The sequence below is a fragment of the Adiantum capillus-veneris genome, chromosome 15 (genome assembly GCF_014529385.1).
Source record: "Adiantum capillus-veneris isolate H3 chromosome 15, ASM1452938v2, whole genome shotgun sequence".
Taxonomy (NCBI): Eukaryota; Viridiplantae; Streptophyta; class Polypodiopsida; order Polypodiales; family Pteridaceae; genus Adiantum; species Adiantum capillus-veneris.
Window position 1 is genome coordinate 158,862,758 of NC_140945.1, and position 24,603 is coordinate 158,887,360.

The 24,603-nt window shown below is 39.2% G+C and overlaps 1 protein-coding gene and 1 pseudogene across 1 annotated transcript; both read right to left on the minus strand.

Annotated features, from left to right (window-relative positions):
* Positions 1–7,345: 7,345 nt before the first annotated feature.
* LOC147441751 (uncharacterized) lies at positions 7,346–8,801 on the minus strand (annotated as a pseudogene).
* Positions 8,802–8,811: 10 nt separating this feature from the next.
* On the minus strand, positions 8,812–9,825 carry LOC147441752 (uncharacterized). The gene has a single exon (XM_086483476.1). It carries the CDS (start codon positions 9,823–9,825, stop codon positions 8,812–8,814), a length of 1,014 nt encoding a protein of 337 aa, XP_086339602.1.
* Between the last annotated feature and the right edge of the window lie 14,778 nt (positions 9,826–24,603).

Below are 24,603 nucleotides of genomic sequence, written 5' to 3' on the forward strand. Positions count from 1 at the left end.
GAATACATGGTTCTTGATTTTATGCAGCAAGAAGGCATAGAAGAGGTTAAGATTGGAAATGCGGTGATCATGCTTTTGATTTATGCCGATGATGTAGTGCTCTTGGCACATACCTTAGAAGATGCACAAAAGCTTATGAGTGTCTTGGAACGCTTTTGCCTACATAGCGGGCTGATCGTGAATGGATCCAAAACCAAGGTTATGCTTGTAAAGACCCTCAATGACGAAAATCCATGCATTGTATACAACAATGAGAAACTTGAAGTGGTAGATCACTTCAATTACCTTGGCCTTGAGGTTCCATCCAATCATAAATGGAAGGATTGTGCAATGCGTCGCTTGGAAGCCGGAAAGAGGGCTTATTATGCATTTGAGAACATGTGCAATGCAGGAGAGATCAAGTGTTGGGCTCTCAAAAAGTACCTCTTTGACACATTGGTGACACCGGTGCTTCTTTATGGAGTGGAGGTGTGGGGTGGAAGCATCGGGAAGTCTACTTGGAAAGAGTTTGAGAATGTCCAAAAGCGTTTTCTCACCAACTTTCTCCAAGTCAAGACACAAACACCCTACATGCTCTTACTTCTTGAGTCCGGATCGCTTCCCATTGAGGTCTTGGGCATGGAAAGGGTTGTGGAGTACATGCGTAAGACACAACGTAGCCCTTTGCATCGACTTCCTAGAATCGCATATGAAGCAAGTCAAAAGGTTCAAAAGACATGCAAGAGCAAAATACTAAGTTCGGGGTGGATGCTTGATATCAAGAAATGGTTTGGAAGATGGGATGCATGTCACTTGGTCAAGGATGCGTCGATCGACTCCCAAGTTAATGAGGCCTTCTTACAACGCCAATGTATCATGGCTTGGGAGAAATCCGGAGGTTCTCGCTTCAGCCATTACACCACACACGTTGCCCCAAACTACAAATCTCTCTTCTTCTCGGAACGAGGTAACCGAACCCATTCCTACATCCTTGAGCCCATCCCGTTGAGTGCCATCCGCACCATTGCCTCCATTCGTCTTAGCTCCCATTCTCTACGCTGCGAGACAGGACGTTGGGGCACTGGCGAGGAGTGTCATCGACTTTGCACCTTATGCCCTCGTCAAGTGTGAGAGAGTGAGTACCACACACTAATTGAGTGCTCAGCTTTTGACCACATTAGGTCCTCTTTTCCCCATATATTCAGCCATGAGCTCTCCCTACATACCTTCCTCTCCCAACCACGATGTGGACTCTCTATTACGACGCTCATTTCAGCCATTTTTGAGCATCGAGAGTCACTTATGAACTCCACTCACACCACGTGACATGTTCATTTGGTCCCATAGGTCATATTTGACCTCCCAGGACGATAATAGAACTATCTATCTATCTATCTATCTCTCTCTCTCTCTCTCTCTCTCTCTCTCTCTCTCTCTCTCTCTCTCTCTCTCTCTCTCTCTCTCGCTCAATTTCTGAGTTTTCACTCTCTTTCTATGTTTCTCTCTCTCTCTCTCTCTCTCTCTCTCTCTCTCTCTCTCTCTCTCTCTCTCTCTCTCTCTCTCTCTCTCTCTCTCTCTCTCTCTCTCTCTCTCCCCCCCTCTAGAAACATATATAACCGTTAACACCCAGCGGCGCCCCACGTGTTCATAAAAATAGAATCTCGATGGAATGATGTCGCACGTTCGGTCATTTAATGTGGCGCGATTGGTTAGTGAGTGACACCTAAAAAGTATGAGAGAGAAAGAGGGACACCGAGAGGGTGAGAGAAGGAGAAAGTGAGAGTGCGTTTGCGTCTGCGACAGAGAGAAGGTGAAAAGGAGACTACGTTTGCGTCTTCTACCAAGGTTTGGCCTTCTCTCTCTCTCTGTCTCTCTCTTTCTCAAAGGTCTCTCTGTGCCTCTCTCTCTCTCTATCACCCTCTCTCTTTCTCAAAGGTCTCTCTCTCTCTCTCTGTTTCTTTCTCTCTCTCTCTCTCTCTCTCTCTCTTTCTTTGTCACATGAAATTTCCATATCTCTCTCTCTTAGACACACACACACACACACTCACTCTCTCTCTTAGACACTCACTCACACACTCTCTATACTAAAGGCGCGCGGAGACAGTCAACTACTCTTTGGATGTATCTACGCGCACCTTTAGTACCGTGGAGAGGCAAAGAGAATGAGTGAGAGAGAGGGAGACTGTGTGTGTTTTGGTATGATTTGGAGAAACACACACACACACAAACAGAGAGAGAGAGAGAGAGAGAGAGAGAGAGAGAGAGAGAGAGAGAGAGAGAGAGAGAGAGAGAGAGAGAGAGAGAGAGAGAGTTTGTGTGTGTGTGTTATATAGAGAAAGGGAGAAATAGGTGGAGACAGGGGGGGAAGGGGGGGGGAGAGAGAGAGAGAGAGAGAGAGAGAGAGAGAGAGAGAGAGAGAGAGAGAGAGAGAGAGAGAGAGAGAGAGAGAGACTCTTCTATTTGTATACAGTGGAATGGATAGAACAAAGGCCATTGCAAGAAAGGGGGGCAAGGGACCAAGGTTAGCAGCTAAGGCAAGTAGCAGATCTGCAACCCCAAAGAAGAGACCTGGAAAACCAAGTAAGATTTTGAAAGGTCCAAGGATGAAGAAGTTACAGAGTGGCATGGGACTTTTCAGAGAAATCAGGAAGGCGCAGAAATGTGTTGATTTGTGCATACCAAAGCTGCCCTTCCAGAGGATGGTGAGGTCCATTTGTGAGGAAGCGACCTGGGGCACTAAAAGGTGAAAAGTGGTTGCATTGATGGCTCTACAAGAAGCAGCAGAGGACTTCCACCTTGAATACTTCAGTGACATGACCATTGTAGCAGTCCATGCCCATAGGGTGACTTTCTGGTACCCAATGACTGCAGGGATAAGAAAATGAGAGAAATTTTTCTATACCCCCCTGAACTATTGCCACAAGTCACAGTTGTAGATGTCACACATGATGTTAATACAAGGGCAAGGGCAAAGACGGTTTCTCGCCAAACAGAAGACATAAGGGAAGCATAACTTAAGGAGAAAATGAAAGCAACAATGGAGTCCCATAGGCAAAGAGAATACAATGTGACCCGATCAATAGATGCCATCAACAAAGATACTCTACTTTCAATGAAGGATGGTTTGCTTGCAGAGATATCATTTATAGATGGAGCCAAAAAGATGGCTCTGGATACAGTGGACGTTAATATATTGTTGGATCCAGATGCTCAGATATCAGATACAATTATCTACGTTTGTCTTAAGTAAGTTTTAATATTTTGATAACTTTGAAAACTCAAATGATAGGTGTTTTAAATCAGGGACACTCCTTGCAGTTTGATCAAAAGTCAACTTCCACCGCACACCCACACGGAGGTGTTTCTTCTTGATCCACAAATGTCTGTGATTATTAGATAGAAGAACAATCCATCTGGCACATTCAAAAGTTGATTTCTTCACTGTGCTATGCTGGAAGTAACCGTCATCATCTTTCCTTATGAGAACAACCATCACTGGAACCCACCCTAAAATTAGGCTATAAGTGTTATGTATCAGAAAGTGTTTCCTTATGGATATCCATGTAAACTTGAAAGCCTCAAGCTAACATCCTGATACTCCTTTATGCAGTTGTGTAAAGAGATTATTGCTTGCTTATGGCAAGCTATGTGGAAGGTAAGAACTATACAAGGCCCCAATCAAAGATGTGCCTGTACCAAATCAAACCGATGCAACTTCTTGCGGCTGGATATGTCTTCTCATGCAAAATATGTCCTGCAAAGCTACTTTGCATTACAAAGTTTCATGATTAAGGTAACCATTTAGCAATGCATTCAGCCAGTTTTGGTTTTCTTTATACAAGACTTCTCACTATGTGGTCTTTCAATTTTGCAGAGTGCTGTGCAAAGCACACATATGATTATTTGCAAAGATATCGGGCAAGTCTAATACAACACTTGTCACTATGTCGAAGCCCAGAGAAGTTGAAGATAGCTTCTTGGACGACCGCACAATCGGTATAACAATATGTGACGAGCCACCACCACAAGCCCCTGCATCAGATATAGTGGAACCACAGCGGGCCAAGGGGGTCATACCAGCCAAAGATGAAAGGGCCAAGGATGCAGAAAGGCCAAACGAGGATATGGAAGGTGCTAGTGTACAAGCAGAGGGGCTTATGGAGGAGACAATGAAAGAGGCAAGTAGGCAAGTGGAGGATCCAAAAAAGCCCATGGAGGAAACCCTGGATGAGGCAAACCGTCCAACAGAGGGTGAGGAAAAGACCTTGGAGGAAACCCTGGATGAGGCAAAAAGAGCCATGGGGTCCGACCCTCGATGAAGATGAGAACGATGACTACGACGACGAAGCAAAAGCAAAGGATAGCAACAATGACAACAACACTATAGAGACCCAGTATGGACCCTTGCTATCTGTAGATACGGTTGTTCCTGTAATGTCTATTCAAGTATGGCAAAATATGTTCAGCTTCTAACTACTTATATGTACTTGTCAACTTTTGCAGAGGTTGATTATCTTGGACATCAATGGATTACTACTGATGCGTGTGCCTCTGGGTATAACAGACAACTACGAGGATTTGTAAACATTTCGGATGGGTACTTGTCAAGTTGTGGTTCGTCAGGAGCAAAAGAATTTATTTAGTTTCTTCTTTTGCGCTTCAGAGTTGCTGTATGGTCTTCAGTGCAAAGGAAAAACTTGTTGCCACTAGTTAGAATAGTTTGCGGTGTATCCGGTGCTGATACGACAGATTTTGCCTTTTTGTATGATCAGAGAAGATGCGTTACCGTCGAGGGCCACTACCACCCTAAAAACCCAAGTTACAACTTTTTTACAAACCGTTCATCCAAATCGATGTACCCTTTGATGCAAATATACACTACTGATTGATGATACTCCTGAAAAGAGAGACCTAAATCCACCAGGAAAAACTATCTCACCACCCTCTTTTGAAGGGCATACCTTTGATTTTTACCTTGAAGACATTTTGATTCCATACTTACAGAAATTGTATCTCAGTCCATTGTTCACGAACGAGTTTGTAGTTTCTAATGAATTAAGATGACTCTTCTATCATGTCTTTGTGTTGCCTTACATTGAGAGAGAGAGAGAGAGAGAGAGAGAGAGAGAGAGAGAGAGAGAGAGAGAGAGAGAGAGAGAGAGATGTGGCAATGGCTAAAGAAATGTATTTCAAGAACACTTATATTCACAGACCACAATTGACAAATGAGATCAAAAAAACTTAATGTATTGAAAGTCACTCGTATACACTTGGGTTCACAAGAATCTTTGTTACATTGACACTATTTCAACCGGACCATCCAACTCTTTGCACAAAATATCTTTCTCCCTACGCCGCATCAGCTTACGACCAGCTAGGAAAAAGGAAAAATCTGAAAGGTCCCTGTCCATTGACTCTTCAATTATGTCGTGCCATAACTGCAGAAGACTGCATAGCTCCCTTATTGTAACCACCAACATTAGGCCATGCTCTTTATCAAACACTTCCACATCCATAGCAAGATTATCTTCCATAACTGTAGAAACCTGGTCCACAGGAATGTACTTACCTCTGAGCATTTGTGATCGCATATACCAAAAGGAGACTAACACTGATTGTCTTGCAATCATGTACTTGACAGCTAGAGTGTCAAGCGTGACCTCACACCATATGCCAATCTCTTCCTTTACATACCATCCTCTGTCAAGAAGTTTATCACAGGATGACTACTGAAATAACTTGCACATGAACATAGTTTTCATAACACGTATATTGTAGTTATGAAACAACTCTATGAACAGTGTAGCATGACAAAAGTTTGCAATTCTAACCAGTTTGGTGGGAATACAGCTACGTAGAGACCTCTGTATATCCTTGTAGAGCTTACTTCGCATTGCCTCCACCATTGTTCCCTCAGGAACTGGCCAGTCCACAGTGTTCCAGTCGGTTGGTAGAGGCACTTTTACCAACATGCCATTCTTATTCCCTGGGCAGAGTTGGTAGAAGTGGTCATAGAAAAATATTCCTTCATCAGCCAGGCTTTTGCTGGTTCTCCCTGAATACTATAAAGAACCAATGTGGGCATGAACGAAAAGGAAGAGGCCTATTATGCACTCCACAGGCTCCCATTGCTCATAAGAAGAGAGATAAACATATGCAAAATATATAACAAGAGTTAAACTAAGTGAAAACGACAAATCTAATGTAGTTGAGATGTGAATAATAGAGCCATTGCTCATAAGAAGAGGGATAAACGTTGCAAAATATATAACAAAAGTTAAAGTGATAGTATCAATAAGTGAAATGACAAATCAAATGTAGTTGAGATGTGAAGAATACTTACAATTGCAACGTGGTTGATGTATATCTGACACATTTCCACCATTTGCTATCACGTCTGGATGGGTAAATACATGCTGAACAAGAACTTCTTTACAGATGTTTTGCCGATTTCAACTTTGAAATCCAACACTCTGGCCTTCCATGCTGAGCGGTAAACATTGATAGCACTAGACCTCTTGGCTCTTCTTGGTTGCATTAGGACCCATGAGCCTTTGTTTATCCTTTGTCCAACCCATTGGTTCTCTGCACTTATTGAAGTTGATAATGTAATTGATGATATGCTACTACTTGGCCTTCTAGGCAAAGTGCAGGTGTTGCTAGTTGGTGTGAGAGACCATAAACACCTAGAGCTTCTTGGGCAGGAAGACGTAGAAGCCATAGCTATGAGAGAAAAGCTTTAGTGGAGGGAGATTCACTTTGAAAGAATCCTAATGGAGGGAAAGGGTTTTACAATTCCAATATCTTGTGCAAGCTTAATGGCCACCCTCCAGTACGTTAATGACCATAAGAGAATATCAGCAGGTGAGACCACACATGCACCTAACAGCTCGGTAAAAGCAAAGAAGTTACGATGCCAAAATCCTAGATTCGTGAAAGTTTTAAATTATTTTCCTATTTCTTGAGTCTTTCCACGTATTTTCCTACGTAATGTAGCCCTCAAGCTCATTGGACGCGCTCTATTTTCTCTCTCTTTCATATGGCCCTCCAAATGACCTCCGAAATTTCCTAATGCCCGACTTCCCAAAGTTCCCTGTTCCCAAATATAAAGCTGAGCCCTGAATTCAATTAGAACTGCCTGATTCTTGGCATACACTAATAATATCCGATTAAGGTCTTCATGCTTACAATATCCGACTGGCAACTAACAATCAGACAGTACATCCGATACCCGACTACATATCCTACTTTGTATTTACCCTTCAACACATGGCACATCCCGGTGGTGGATTTGACAAAATCTGACTTGTATCCACACATCCCTTGATCAGTAAAGTAAAAAAGAAAATGCCATGATTACATCATTTCAGAAAATGGGTTCATTGTGAAGTACATCAGAATCTGACAAGTATTTTGGAACAAGCACAATAGGTTCAGAAACTGTCATTGATCCAACATTAACACCAACAACTACATCATCATCTGGAAAAATAGTGATCTCTTGCTCATCTGATCTGTGAATTGCAGACAAACCTTTACCAATACCCATATCCATTGAAATTGGATCAACTGATATCTTCTTCTCAGCAAATGCAGATTGTGAAATATTCTTTCCTTTATAATCGTGAACCTGTTTTTTGTACAAATCTCTCTCTTTATTTAACTATTCCATGATCTCCTTTAGTAAATTAGCTTCATGGTTACTGACAAACCCTGATATGACCTTCTCATAAGGATGCTTGATAAGGGAACTCATCTCTTCTCTGAAAGTTGCCCATACTTCCTGCATACCTGTTTCTAAATGTTACCTAAGGACTGACATGTCCCCTTCAGATATATGAACACCATTGACAGCTACTTCCTCTTCTCCCAACACCTGTTTCTCCAATTTCTCCAAAGGTTTGATTCTCTGATTCAAGATCTGATTCTCCACATCCCTGCAACTCTTTATTGACAGTGGCCAACTGTTGCAATTCTGATTGGACTTTTGTTTCCAAATCCACTGTCCAATCTTAAAACTTCTGCAAAGAAAGCTTTTCCTTGGCTAACTCATTCTGATGTGCCACCATCAGATCCTGAATTTCCTTCTGATGTGTAACTTTGACATTCTCCAACTCTTTCTGCAAGGCATTAGCATTGACAGTTTGATCATGCAACAATATTTTTGAAACACTAGAATCAGCCACAGATTGTAACTGTATTTCCATATCCTGCTGTTGTTGATGAATAAACTCTTTGACACCTAAAAGCATCTTCTCTGCCATTCCAGCATCTGTTGGCTTGAAAGTCTTTGGATAAGACAAATCATCAAAATTCAGTTGTTTGACTATAGGTTCCACCTCTACTTTTCTCTTCTTGGACAAAGTGAAAACCTTGCCAAGCTTGACCTGATTTGATGTCCCTGTATCAGGCTTCTTTAATGAAATATCCATGTCCTTCAAAGAGTGTACAACTTCAGGAGTATGCACACTTTTGAGAGATTCACTGTGATTATAACCTGCTTTAATCATGAACACATAAGTCTCTGCCTTCACCTGATCATTGATTAGCTTTGCAGGTACTTGCACCCCACGAATATTAGGGTGTAGCTGTGTATACCCTTCTGTCCTGCCTACAATAGTCAAAGAAACATCACTACTTTCCAACTTTTGAACATAAGAAAACAAGGCTGCCAAGTAGGCACACAACCTACTGTTTGTAGAAGCTTTCCTCTTGTCAGACATATTAATCTCCCCATTGATCCTCTCACAAACTAGATAAGCCCAATTAACACTTCCTCCTTGCTCAGCAAAACATAGAGGAGCAAAATTCTCCTTGGACATATAATCAAATTTAACTAGAAAACATATTTTCTCTAGATACCACTTCAGCTATTCCTTTCTCTAGATACCACTTCAGCTGTTCTCTTCTAACAGTTTTGACATTCTTCAACATGTAATAATTTTTGCCACCCTCTCTGGATCCAAACTCCTTCTTCAACAAGAAATCAGAGCACTTAGGAATCTGAGAAGTTCCATTGATTGGAAGTTTAAATACTTCGGCAATCAATTGAGGACTCAAAGCTACATTGATAGACAACATACCCTTTGTCTTTCTGACAATCTCCACTTGAGATTTAGCATACATGTTTCCTTTCCACTCTTGCCATGGCAAAAAAACAAAATAAGATAAACCTATCTTCTTTAACCATAGTGAATGTACCTCTACAGAACAGTCAAGCTCCACTCTAAAATCCACATAGGGATCCATCAAGGTCTGATACAACTTCATAGGTGTCATTGCCGGTGGGGTGTCGGGATCTTCTTCTCCAGAAGGTTGGTCTTCAAGCTCAGGACTACTCACATCTATCCTCATGGACACTTGCTTTCTCCTTGAGCGCTTGTTGTTTGGCTCTTCTTCATCAAGTTTTGGTCGGGCAGCAAGTCCCCCTTTTGGTTTTCCCATCATGCAAGCAAGAGAATGATGAAAGAGAGTAGAGGGCTGAAGAATAGAATGGCATAGGTGAAGAGAATCATCCCGTATGCAGCGCTTGAAAAGGAAATGCGACGAGGAAGGGAATAAAATTTGGAAACGTGAGAAACTCTCAACTCGTGCGCTGGAAACGTCACTTAAGTGCACCTTACACTTTTCAAGGCACTCATTAAAAATAGACCATAGTGGACAATCATCACTCTTCTCGAGAAAATTTTGAAAAGTTGCAGTAAAAAAATATCCGACCTCCAATAATCCGATCCAAAAATCAGACAATTTCCAAATTCTGACATCTCCACCAAACTGCACCTGATTTCCCAAGACTTGAATACCCTCCCTCTGATTATCAGTATCTTTGTACACTACTTCATCCATCAACTCATCTACTTGGACAACTGTTGCTGTAGGCCAATCTAAATGAGGTGGTTTACCAACAAACTTTTTCAATCTGAAACCATTAACTGGAGAATCCACTCTTGTCCCATACACATCAGCAACAATAAAAGTACCCTGATCCCTATTCTCAACAATTTGATATGGTCCCTTGTATCTTAAAGTTAATTTGCCAGGATGTGGTCCCAATCTAGAGTTATAAAGCATAACCCAATCTCCCACCTGAAAAACTTTGAACTTGATATTCTGATTCACCCAAGATTTTCTCCTCCTCTGAATTATTTCAGCTATATAAAAACTGACATGCCTATCTTCTTCCAACTGTAACAAATACCCGCTTCTATGTTGAACAGACATTTTGGGAGTCATTTTCTCAGCACTCACCCTGAGACTAGGTACCACAAACTCCATAGGGACAACTGCTTCAAGCCCATAAACTAACCTGAATGGAGTCATACCTGTAGTCACTTTGAAAGCGGACCACAAAGTTGAATCTAACTTTTCATCCCAATCCTTCTTATTATCCTGCATAATCTTCTTCAAAATCCTAATCAATATCTTGTTAGTAATCTCGGATTGATCATTGGCCTGAGGATGATAAGCTTTGGATTTTTTGTGCATGATCATATGAGTTTTAGTAAGTTCAACAATAACAGCATTCAGAAAATGAGATCCTCTGTCACTTACCAACTCCACAGGACAACCAAACCTGGTCATCACACTAGCAGCTGTATTGTCTTTTAATGCTACAGCCTCCACCCATTTAGTACAATAATCAATAGCCACCAATATATACTTGCATCCCCTACTAGTAGTTGGCTTTATTGGTCCCACAAAATCTAGACCCCATTTTTGAAAAGGTTCTAGAGGCAAGATTGGATGATCATTCATTCTTTTTGTAGAATTAGGGTGACCCATCTTCTGACATATCACACAACTCTTAGCATGATTGTGAGCATCCTTCAACACAGTGGGCCACCATAATCCTGCTGTAAACCTTTTTTTCCAGAAATATCTCCTGAAAAATGTCCTCCAACAGCCCCAAAATGTGCTTCCTGTAAAATAGCTGATTGTTCAAAATCAGGGACACATCTTCTAATGACTTGATCAATTCCTTTCTTATATGAAGCTCCAGCTAACCAAGAAAGGTCTACTTTTTAGTGAAAAATTTCTTCTCTGATCTGTAGAAAAGTCTGATGGCATTGTACCATCCATCAAAAACACTAAGATCTGATCATACCAATAATCAGAATTGACAGTTTGAACATCAAACAACTGAGCATCAGGAAGACAATCAATAACACCTATAGGATTTTCACTTGTCTCAATCCGACTTAAGTAATTTGCAATAGCATACTCCTTGCCTTGTGTATGAATAATAACAAAATCAAACTCTTGCAATAATAACATCCATCTAGCCAACCTCCCTGTAAGCAATGGTTTTTTTATTAAGTAAAGCAAAGCCTGATGATCTACATGAAAGATCACCCCGTTGCATAACAAGTAATGCTTGAATTTGGTCAAAGCATACACCATGCCCAAAGCTTCCCTCTCAGTCTCATTGCATAGTTCTTTCCGCAGAGGTTAACACACAAGAAGCATAATATATAGGACTAAACCAACCCTTGACACCTTCCTGCATCAATATAGCTCTAACATCCACATCTGAAGCATCCAAAAAAACATGGAAAGGTAAATTCCAATCAGGAGCCTGTAAGATAGGAGTAATTGATATCATCTTCTTCAATATTGGAAGGATCTTTCCTGAGCATCAAACCACACAAAAGGTACATGTTTCTTAGTCAAATGAGTAAGAGGCATGCACACATTGGCTAAATACCTGATATACCTGCTATGCCACTTAACCTGGCCAACAAATCTACCCAACTCCTTAACATTTGTAGGAGCCTTTGCTGCTTGAATCACTTCAATCTTCTTATCATCAATGGACATCCCCTGATGAGATACCACATGACCCAATAGAATACCACTCTTTACTGCAATCACACTTTTGTAAGGATTTAGACACATTCTAAACATCCTACATCTTTCAAAGCATAACCTCAAATGTTGCAAATGTAAGTCCTTTTTGCCAAAAATTGAAAAATCATCCATAAAAACCCTCATGAAATCCTGCAAATAGGGCTCAAAAGTCTGATAAGCTGTGTAATTGAAAGATGGTGGACCATTATTTAGCCCAAAATTCATGACAATAGAAGCATAAGCCCCCCATTCTGTTATAAAAGTTGTTTTGTGCTGATCTTCCTCAACCACCTGAATCAGGTTGTACCCAGAAAACCCATCCAAAAAACTATAAGTTTCTTGTCCAGCTACTACTACATCCAAAATAGCATCACAAAAAGGCATAGGGAAAGGATCAATGATGGTTGCAGCATTTAATTTCCTATAGTCAACACAAACCCTGATTTTCCCATTCTTTTTGGGAACCACAATAATAGTAGACAACTATGTGACTTCATGGATAGGTTGGATAAACCCAACAGCTAACAACTTGTCAATTTCCTATTTTACTTGAGCTGCAAAATTAGGGTTCATTCTGTACCTCTGTTGAACAATAGGTACTGCATCCTCCTTGAGGTTGATGTGATGTTGATGCAAATTAGGATCAATCCCTTTAAGATAAAAATAATCCCAAGCAAATACATCCTTAAATTCCTGTAACAAATGCAACAAGTCCTGCAAAAACTGACCATCCACATGTACACTGACCTTCACCATTTTAGGATCCTCTTCAGTGCCCAAATTAAGCTCCTTCAACTCATCCTGTTCAACTCTCTTGAATTGTCCAAACCTTTTGTTGTAAAACTTCTCCACCATATCTTTAGCCTCTTGTTCTTCGTACAAACTTACCTCCTTAGAGCTAGAAGCCACACCCTGATACATCATTCTTGATACATCAGCTCCTTGAATTTCCTGACTTGAAACAGGTTCTTCTTTCCCATACTCTGATCCTTCATCTTTCTGCAAAATACCCTCAACATCCACTTCAAACACTGGTACAATTGTAGGATTAGCCTGCAAGAATGCTTCTTCCTCATCATCCTCAACTTCATCTGCTAATTTAATTTATTGGGCAAACATTGGTCTCTCCTTGCCTGAAATTTGCTTCCTCCCAAGCATAGGAATAGTAAGAACTTGTTTACCTTTGGTAAGAACAACCTGATTCTCCCCCCAATCCTGTTTCACCTTGGCTAATCCAAACCAAGGTCTACCAAGCAACATCTCATAAGAACTATGCCCTTCTTTCATCCTGAGTACCACAAAGTTCACCAGAAATTGCATACCTGATATTAGCACAGAAGTTTGTCTTAAAATTCCAACTGGTTGCACCCTTGTTTGATCAGCCATCTTAACTTGGAAAGGTGCTGGTTCTAATTTCCCCAAATTCATAGCAAGATACACAGATTCAGGTAATATATTTACTCGAGATCCTCCATCAAGAAGCACTTCTTCAAACAGTCTTCCTTGAAAAGTCACCTCAATCACTCGTACTACAAAATCAACATCAGAAGGGTGTATAGAGTGAACACTTGGTTCAATAATGGGTTGTGAGGACAATTCAGCTCCTCTACCCAACAATTTATTCAACGATCTTTCCCTGAAAGCTGGAACCAAACACATCATCTGATCTAGGGACAATTGCAAAGGAGAGTTGATCAGTTCTTCAAACCAATCCCTTGCTTCACCTAAAACCTGCACTTCCTCCCTTTAAGAGATGAAGATTCTGTTAGGAAATAAAACGTAGCTAAATAGATAATTGAGTAGATTACTTAATGGAGAGACAAATTTACATACACGAGATTATAGAGTAGAGAGAGAGAGAGTACACACGATATACGTGGTTCACCCAATGTGGGCTACGTTCACGGGAAAGCAGCCACTCAATGGATTTAATACTTCAAAACAAGAAGTAGTTTACAAAGGAATTATACCCTTAATGGAGCCATTAGGAAAGAAATGGACTCATTTTCGGGCCTTTCAACTCTAGTGAGAGAATGCTCCTTAGCCAATAGGAAGAAGGCTAACGTTACGTTGAAAAAATATTTTTTCTCATTTTGAAAATGTCCATGAAAACCATTTTGGTGAAATTGTCACTATCATCAGAAAAGTAAGGCGCTTGATAATGACATCTAGCACAAGTGCCGAACACCTTTTTATGACCCGTTGTTGCTATCATATAAAGTGAAGTACTTGTACTTGTGCATCTCGCACAAGTATCAATCACATTTTTATGAAGTACTCGCAATTTAAATTCGAACAGATTGTACTTGATAGTGATTGATAGGTACTATTTAAGACTATGAAGGAGTCGGAACCAAGCGAATAGAAGCGCTTGAGGGGTCTCTGGGACCTCTATTCGCTTCATTCTAACCTTATGAGGACCTAGGATTAAGATGTAGCACTTTTTAAGCCCACGGATGCATCCGGAACATCCAAAAACCATAGGATAGCTCTTTAAAACACTGAAATCTAACGTCTCTAGCTCAAGATATAGCATTTTAAAGCCTAGGGCCTCATGAGGTCAGTACCAAGCGGATAGAGGCCCTTGAGATTCCTCAAGGGCCTCTATTCGCTTGGTACTCACCTCATGAGGCCTTAGGCTTAAAAGTGCTATATACAATATTCGCTTGGTACTGACCTCATGAGGCCCTTGAGCGAATAGAGGCCTCTATCCGCTTGGTACTAACCTCATGAGGCCCTAGGCTTAAAAATGCTATATCTTGAGCTAGAGACGTTAGATTTCAGTGTTTTAAAGAGCTATCCTATGGTTTTTGGATGTTCCGGATGCATCCGTGGGCTTAAAAAGTGCTACATCTTAATCCTAGGTCCTCATAAGGTCAGAATGAAGCGAATAGAGGTCCCAGAGACCCCTCAAGCGCTTCTATTCGCTTGGTTCTGACTCCTTCATAGTCTTAAATAGTACCTATCAATCACTATCAAGTACAATCTGTTCGAATTTAAATTGCGAGTACTTCATAAAAATGTGATTGATACTTGTGCGAGATGCACAAGTACAAGTACTTCACTTTATATGATAGCAACAACGGGTCATAAAAAGGCGTTCGGCGCTTGTGCCAGATGTCATTATCAAGCGCCTTACTTTTCTGATGATAGTGACAATTTCACCAAAATGGTTTTCATGGACATTTTCAAAATGAGAAAAAATATTTTTTCAACGTAACGTTAGCCTTCTTCCTATTGGCTAAGGAGCATTCTCTCACTAGAGTTGAAAGGCCCGAAAATGAGTCCATTTCTTTCCTAATGGCTCCATTAAGGGTATAATTCCTTTGTAAACTACTTCTTGTTTTGAAGTACTAAAGCCATTGAGTGGCTGCTTTCCCGTGAACGTAGCCCACATTGGGTGAACCACGTATATCGTGTGTACTCTCTCTCTCTCTCTACTCTATAATCTCGTGTATGTAAATTTGTCTCTCCATTAAGTAATCTACTCAATTATCTATATACAATAGGCTTAAGTAATCTCCTAGGCTTAAAAATGCTATATACAATATTCGCTAGACTCTGTCTTCTTCTTCTTCTTGGACCAACAATCCTTCTTGACGTGGCCCTTCTTGCCGCAGTTCCAACATTAAAGAACTGACTTTGTGTGTGACTTGCTCCGTCTTGAGCGATCACGACCCTTTTGGTTTTTGAACCTCTCCTTAGGCCTTCCTCTTGTTTCTACTGACAATGCAGCACTTGACGATTCTCCTGTGCTTCTCCTTTGTATTTCCTCGCTTAGGAGAACAGCCACAACATCATCGAACTTAAGAGTATTTATGCCAAAAATAGAATTACTTACAGCCATCACAAGGCTATCCCAACTATCCGGTAGAGATGATAGTATAAGGAGAGCTCGCACTTCGTCATCGAAATTGATTTTCACCGATCGAAGTTGACTTATGTTTGTGTTAAATTCATTTAGGTGTTCTGCAACTGAACCATTCTCTACCATCTTTAGATTGACAAGCGCTTCATAAGAAATACCTTATTGGATGCCGATGGTTTCTCGTAGAAGTCATCAAGTCCTCCGTGGTCTTCATCTCTGAAACATTGAAGGCCACCGTTGACGCTAAGCTTAACCGGATTGTTCCCAGTGCCTTTCGATCAAGGACAATCCATGCTTCATCTGCCATTGTTGCGGGCTTCTTCGCAAGACCGCCTAGTGGCAAATAGAGGTTCTTCTGGTAGAGATAGTCTTCAATATACATCTTCCAATGTTGGTAGTTTTTTCCGTTGAACTTCTCAATCTTGAGCTTCCATTCCTCCGCCATAACTCCCACTCAATTCAAGGAATACTTTCCTGTACTAGGCATATGTTTAGTGGATACTAAAGTCATATTTTCTTCAGGTATGAGATGAATACAAGACTTCAAATGCAAATATAAAATATGATCAAGCAGTGTATACACAAACCCTTAGCTTCCTGGACAAGGGCACCTTAAAAGGAAGACCAAAACAATACTGAAACCATGATCTGTCATTATCCATAATCTGTCATTGCAAAGTGGTTGAGCCCCAATCTTGCAGAATCTTCATGGTGACACATGATGCCAAAGTGAAGAGGAGTTGTTAGCAGCAGATAACACAGGCCACACCAATTATGCACCAAGTTGTAGATGTGCTATAGTGCACAATATTTCCTTTTCATTGTATAGGGCCTTGGGCTCATGTAGGAGTTCCAAAGTTGTATAAGTCTAGGCTAGAGAGCTCAACTTTATCCCATAGTTGAAGGGTTTGAGACCCAAAGCTATAAAAGAGCCCTATACTTAATGAGAAGTCATTATTGGGTGAGTTCTTCTCTTTGTAGAGTGGATGGTCATGAGGATCATGTGCTTTCCATGCCCATGTAGCTCTTGATTTTTAATAATCAATTACACTTTCTTTCTTATTAGTCAAGTCTTTGTTTGATTATGTGGAGTGAGATTGTATTAGTGTGATGGTAGATCTCCTAATCCCTTTTTTGAGTTAATCTATTCCATCCATGCCATTGGCCATGGTGTGTGAGGGCTATGCCTTCCTTCTCTTTATCTCTCTCTACAAGGTGTGTGGTTAGTGTGTGTGCATACGTAGTCGCATTGAGGGGTTGTGCCGGAATGGACACACTCATGCGGAGTAGGTATGTTAATTGCATTCTTATGTAGTTGTGTGATTAAGAGTTGTGAATAGAGTGATTGATGTGAGAGGTTAACCTCAACCACATGATTGTGTGCAAGTGATTAGTAAGTAGGAATGTGTTGTTGATTAGAGGAAGCCCTTTCCATGTCTTCTCTCTATGATGAGTAGAAGGATCCCTTGAATCCTCTATGTCTATACATCCTAGGCTCGTGCTTTCATGCCCTAGCCGGGTTACCGATCCACGATTTGACAATTTTATGGGTTGCGATTAGGTAGTGCTACAATGCCTCCCTACATTTGGCGCCGTTGTCGGGGATCGATAACCTAAGCTAGTGAGTTTAGGATGTGTAGAATAGAGTAATTTAACTACTAATTTTGTTGGTTTTTGAGTGTGTGTAACTCATTTTGTGGTTTGATTTTATGATGTTGTGCAAAAAATTGATGCTAATGTTGAGTTATGAATACCCCACACCCCCGATCCAACCCCCGATCCCACCCCCACTTTCACTAATTTCATGCTAACCCTTACTAATTTTGCTTCTTTCCATGCTACTTGTACTAATTTAATGCTAATTTTGACTAACCTTGCTAAACTAACCACAAATATTTGAAGTGTAAAGTATGTGAAATCCCCTTGCAAGAGGTGGAATCATCACTCTAATTTCATGCTAATTTCTACTAATTTTGACTAACCTTGCTAACCTAACCACTAATATTTGAAGTGTAAAGTATGTGAAATCCCCTTGCAAGAGGTGGAATCATCACTCTAATCAAGTTAATTGTACCAATTTATGCCTAATTTGATGATTTGAGTGTTTGATTTCGACCTACAAATGGTCAATTTTGGAGCCGATTTGATGGTGCACACACTTGTGTGTGCAATGATGCGTCTTCGCGTTTGGCAAAGGAGTAGCTTGGATTGTAATTATGATGTAAGTGCACTCACTTGTTATGTCAATTCTTGATTGATTAATGAGGCTCAACGTTGCATTATTTGCTAAAATTAGATGTGTAACACAAATTGACCTACACTTTGCACCTAATTTGATTCACTTGGAATGAAATTGATAGTCAAATTTTTTACTAATGAACTTTGTTTGAGTCAAGATAATGCTTCATTCTCATCAAGAATTCATGTGTGTGCATAAAAATCATTGTGTGTGTAATGCACAAAGAAGGAAAAAATTGCCATCTTAAAGCGTACACCTAAAAATACACCCATAAAAGCATGCACACAATCCTTTGATGATGGTATACCCACTTGCAGACCTTGTACCCGTCATAAGCGGCCCTTATTGCTTGGCTCACCACGAGGTCATTCGCACATACACACACACACAAGCACGCTCGTGACTACTGGCCCCACCCCGCGGTTGTTGCATTTGCTGACCACTGTGTGAAAACCCAACAAAAAGACACACACACACACACACACACTCTGCTTTGTCGCTTTTGGTGATTGTCAACTTCACTCGGTGCTGATCATAGGATCCCACCTACTCACCAAGCCCACCACTTGCCTCAGGTGCCCAAACTTTATGCAACCATTAATGCAAGTCCACACCCACTTTTGGCAGGTTTCACTTTTTGCTGCCGTTTTGTTTGCTTTTGCCTCTGTTTTTAGCTTGCAACCAAAGCACATATACTCCTATCACGTGGAGTTTGGCCCACAAAATCATTACTCTTGGAAGTTAGCAGTGGCTTAATCTCTCTGTTATAGCCTTTAGTAGACCCACCATCAAACATACACACCAAATTGCTGTGACCCCAATAACCAGTAACCAACAACCAATAACCAATAACCAGTAACCAGTAACCAGTAACCAGTAACCAGTAAAGGTCCTAGCCAAGCGATATGAGACCTTAGGCAGCCACTCAACCCCCTATTCGCCTGGTCTTGACCGAACTGCAAAAATGGCATTCACACCAAAGGACAATCAAAAGAGGTCATAACCAAGCGATGGGAGGCCTTGGGTAGTCTCTAAACCCCCTATTTTCCTGGTCTTGACCCCACTGCAAAACTGGTGTTCATTAAAATAAAAAGGTCATAACCAAGCGATGGGAGGCCTTGGGCAGTCTCTAAACCCCCTATTTGCCTGGTTTTGACCCCCTGCAAAACTAGTGTTCATTAAAAGAAAAAGTTCATAACCAAGCGATGGGAGACCTTGGGTGGTCACTCAACCCCCTATTCACCTGGTCTTGACCCAGCTGCAAAAATGGCGTTCACCAAAGGCAAATGAAAAGATAATTATCATGGGTTACTTAAGATGTAATTTACCTTTGATAATCATCTCAAAGCTTTTTGGGTTAATTTGCTAATTTTCCCCTTTTATTTTCCCCTAAAAACCTTGTAATTCTACTGTGATAATTAGTTAAACTAATTATTTAAGGCTAAGCTAATTATAACAGACTTCATAATATATGATTTACCTCTAATAATTATCTCAAAGCATTTTGGATTAGTTTACTATTTTCACCTTTGTATTCTCCCCTAAAAGCAGTGTAATTCTTTTGAGATAATTAGTTATACTAATTATTTGAGGTTAAGATAATTAAAATAGGTTTTAAAAGAATTGATTTACCTGCGATAATTATTTTTAAAGCATTTTGATGCATTTTGCTATTTTTCCCCTTTTAATTTCTCCTAAAAACTGTGTAATTATGCTGAGATAATTAGTTACACTAATTATCGGAGTTTACGATAATTATCACGAGTTTCATTAGATGAATTTTACCTTTGATAATTATCTCAAAGCATGTTGGATCAATTTTGTAACTTTTCCCTTTTAATTTCCCCTAAAAATAGTGTAATTATGTTGAGATAATTAGTTAATCTAATTATCTGAGGTTAACATAATTTTCATAAGATATATTTAACCTTTGATAATTATCTCAAAACATTTTGAATCATTTTACTATTTCAATTTTTTTAATTTTCTCTAAAAACAGTGTAATTATGCTAAGATAATTAAGTAGACTAATTATTTAAGGTTAAAATAATTATCATGGGTTCCCTAAGATGTGATTTACCTCTGATAATTATCTCGAAGCATTTGAGATCAATTTGCTATTTTCCCCTTTTAATTTCTTCTAAAACAGAGTACTTATATTGAGATAATGAGTTAAACTAATTATCTGAGGTTAAGATAATTATCTTGGGTTTCATAGGATATTTCTTCCTTTGATAATTATCTCAAAGAATTTTGGATGAATTTTCTATTTTCTCCCTTTTAATTTCCCCTAAAAATAGTGTAATTATGCTGAGATAATTAGTTAAACTAATTAGTTGAGAGTAAGATAATTATCACGGGTTTTATAAATTATGATCTACCTCCGATAATTATGTCAAAGCATGTTAGATTAGTTTACTATTTTTCCCTATTTTGTTTTCCCTAAAAATAGTGTAATTCTATTGAGATAATTAGGTGAACTAATTATTTGAGGTGAAAATAAGTATTGTGGGTTTCAAAAGATGTGATTTATCTTTGATAATTATTTCAAAGTATTTTGGATTAGTTTGCTATTTTTCCCTTTTTATTTTTTCTTAAAAACAATGTAATTATGTTGATATAATTAGCTAGACTAATTATCTGAGGTTAAAATAATTATCACGGGTTTCATAAGATGTGATTACCTCTGATAGTTATCTTAAAGTATTTTGGATTAGTTTGATCATTTTCCCCTTTACTTTTCTCTTAAAAACAGTGTAATTCTGCTTACTTAATTATGAAAATTACTCAAAAAATTACAAGATAATTTTCCTAGCATAATGGCAGTCTAACACAACTTTGAAATTATCTCATCTTAATCTAAACTTAATTAGTATATATTATCATTAATTTATGATTAAAATGAGTAATTTCAATCCTAATATGATATAATAATTAATTACCTTAGTATCCCTAAGCTTAATCACAATAATCAAAAGAGAATTTTGAATTAAGAGAGAGTTTTTGAGTATACATAGGTTTAATCTTCAATTAATTAAGAAATTTGTAAATAGGTTAACCTAGCTTTACTAATTAAGAAAGGTTAGTGCTAATTACCGTTGATTAACCAACTAGAGCTTTGCTTTTTTTGCATAGAGGTCTCTCTAGATGAAAGAGAATGTACCAAGGCTCCCAGTCTCTCTAAAATTGTGAAGCAAGGGCACTCACAAGCTGAAAAATGGCAGTAACTTGCATCCCAAGCAGCCCTACAACTCCAAAAACGCCCCCTGCTGCTAAGTCTAGTTTGGGAAAGTTCATCATTACCCCACACAGCTCCCCAGATACACTGAATCGATTTTTTGCTAGTTTGTTGACTTTTAATGATTAATGTTGGAAATATCTGCAATTTCTAGAACCTTAGGATAAAAAGTCTTTAGCAGTAATAATTACTGAAACCATCCAATTTTTACTTAACTAATGAAATTCATAGTGTAACCTTTCAGAGCCCATAACTTTTCCAGATTTTATCGGAATTTGGTTCTGAAAAATTTTAACCCTAGTAAAGCTCTGGTTACGGTTCCAAAAATACCAATATTTACCATAGCTGGATCATTCTACAGTGTTTTCTTAACAACCAAGTTAATTTGATCAGGCTTTGTACAATTTCTAAGGTTTCAGGAACTGGAAACCTTGCAATCACCCCAACTTAAGAAATTGAGATGTCCTCATCTCAACCGAATTTGGGAAAACCTTTGAAAAGTGATACTTCGTCCTCCCATGTGGCGTCTTCAGTGGGGTAGTCCTTCCACTTTACTAAATGTTCTCTGATTACTTTGTTTTGCATACTTCTTTCCCTAGTTAGATTTACTTGCTAGTCAACTTTTCCTCAAGAAACTCTCAGTGTTCAGCTCATCTTAAAAACCTTTACAAACCATTTGTATCATCTCAAAAACCAGGTTAGATTAATTCCATAAAATATCCATATATCCACCTTTTCAACATGAACACGCTCGGTCTAACTGACCTTTCAGAGAAATCATGGTTCAACAAGTATCATGTATTCTAGCTTTGCCAATCTGAACGCGCTTGGCGTGTTCTTGCCATTCTGAGCAATCTGCATTCGGCACAAGCTTCCACCATTGCACCAGAGGTATCCTCTCTGTGCTCTAACGTGGTTGACCAACATTATGTAAAGGGTTTTAAGAAGTATCATACCAAGAGTTCTTTCAGGCTTCCTATTAATCTCGTACATTAATACTTTCATATCTAGGTCATTTTTCAAGGAAGGCTATTGTGTGCATAAAGAATGTGAGTTGGTTTCTTAATAACTATCTCAATTTCAAGATTCAAATTCTTTTCATACTATCGAGAACTTCTGTCTCATTTTCTAGATCAATCCTTAATTTTTTGATTGAATACTAATTTAACTTTAGATTCCTTAAGTAATTTGGGAAAGAAAATAATGTATACCATTATATAAGTAACTCAAAGTTTTACATCATCGACTTATAGTGGTTTACAAAACTCTAGGATTGCTAACTGTGGCCAAGCGAGTTGCTCTTTTATCTTCCTCATTTATAAGGAGAATATTTACAAGGATAGCCTTACAAAAGAGGCTTAGGGTATCTCATCCTAACTTGAGTAAATTTTTGTGGCCTTTAAAGAATTCGCATAGTTGGCTGACTTGGAATATAGTGATACAAACGATGGGTGTTTGTAGTCAGATTTCTACAATCCTTCAACTGATTGGTATAATAGGTCTTATACTCATTGGAAATCGGAAAGTAAATTACAAAATCCAAATTATTAGGGGTATTCTGAGAAAAAGTTCTGATTCTTCAATATGGAATTATCTCCACCACTTTATCCCATACCCATTCGTTCAGGGGTTTCCCCGTGCCTCCTGGATAAGTGGGAATAGTGATACTCGAGTTTGTACGCAAGAAGTAGTACAATTGAACCACTCTTATTTCCTCAGCCCAGCGTAGTTTCTTTAAATCCGTGGTAAGACATCCCAGCTTCCAAGCATTGATGTAATAAGTCCCGCCTTCATTGCTCCATTCGAGCTCCCAGCCTTTATCTATCCGAGTTTAATGAGGAGTGTGAGCCTTCATCAATATCTCCATCACACTCCGTTGGAAAAAAATAGTTTGGAGAACGACAAGCACTCTCATAAATAAGCTCAAAGACTTGGAACTTGCGATATTCAATCACAAGATCTTTTGGAATAATTGACGCATAAGCCTTGGATTAGCTAACCAATTTTTCGTTTTTTTTAAAATAATTATGAAACTTGACCATGAGCATCAGATGCTAGTTAGGTGGACTTTGCATTAGATGTTGCTTGGTTCAAGTTCCTTTTCCAATCATGTATAATTTTGTTTGCCTTGTGAAAAGAAGTGTCATGCACTAGTGAACTCCTTCATTCAAAAATTCTTTCTCTAAGTGATTATTTGTCCAACTTTTCAATTATCTCATCTTAACATCGTGATTCTCTCTCTCTCTCTCTCTCTCTCTCTCTCTCTCTCTCTCTCTCTCTCTCTCTCTCTCTCTCTCTCTCTCTATATATATATATATATATATATATATATATATATATCATCACTATCAATAAGGACTAGTCTTAGTTTTACGTTCACAATCTTACCCCTTTGTATGCTCATTACTCTATCTTAGGGTTTTTTTAAATTATTCCAAAGAGCTGCACATTGATTTTAAATGACATAGCAGAATATACTTCTTTCTGTTACCATATACATGTGATAGTGATGTATGTGAACACACTAGGACCGCCGAGGCATTTTTTCCCTCTTTAGGAGGTTTTCCCCCCGTGCATTGTATATACGTCCATCACTCTAGAACTATCTATATTTCCATTGCACACTAAGTAATACACTCTCTATTGTGTGCCTTAAATTATTCCAAAGAGCTGCACATTGATTTTAAATGACATAGCAGAATATACTTCTTTCTGTTACCATATACATGTGATAGTGATGTATGTGAACACACTAGGACCGCGGAGGCATTTTTTCCCTCTTTAGGAGGTTTTCCCCCCGTGCATTGTATATACGTCCTTCACTCTAGAACTATCTATATTTCCATTGCACACTAAGTAATACAGTCTCTATTGAGTTTCCTTTGTCTTCTCCAAGCTGTGTGCGTTTCCCTGCAACCCTAATTCCAATAATTGGTATCAGAGCAAGTTGCATCCTCCTAGGCTTAATCACCAGCAGCTACAGCACACACTTGCTCACTTTCTCCTATTTATGTGAGCTTTGGCGAGCGTTCGAAGGTCAAATTTTTTTTTGGGAGTACTCGAAAAGTTCAGTCTGCTCAGATTTTTGATTCGGTCTCATTTCGGCATCCATTTCCATCAGGCTGTATTGCAAAATCTTTTTTGTCATTTTGTGCAAAATTTATGTCAGTGCCGTTTTCTACATAACACGCCTCTTACAATCTTCTAGGGTTTGTGCTATATAGCACGTGTTGTTCTTGCTTCATTTATCGTCTTTTCAGGCAGTTTTCAGATCAGGTGCAGTATTTACCATGTCTAACAACAACATAGATGTGTTCAAGATGTTTGCTGTTAAGGACAGATTGGATGGGGATAATTACCCAAAGTGAGCTTACATGATGCAACATGTTCTTGTGTCAAAGGGTGTCTGGAATATTGTGCAGGGAATTGATG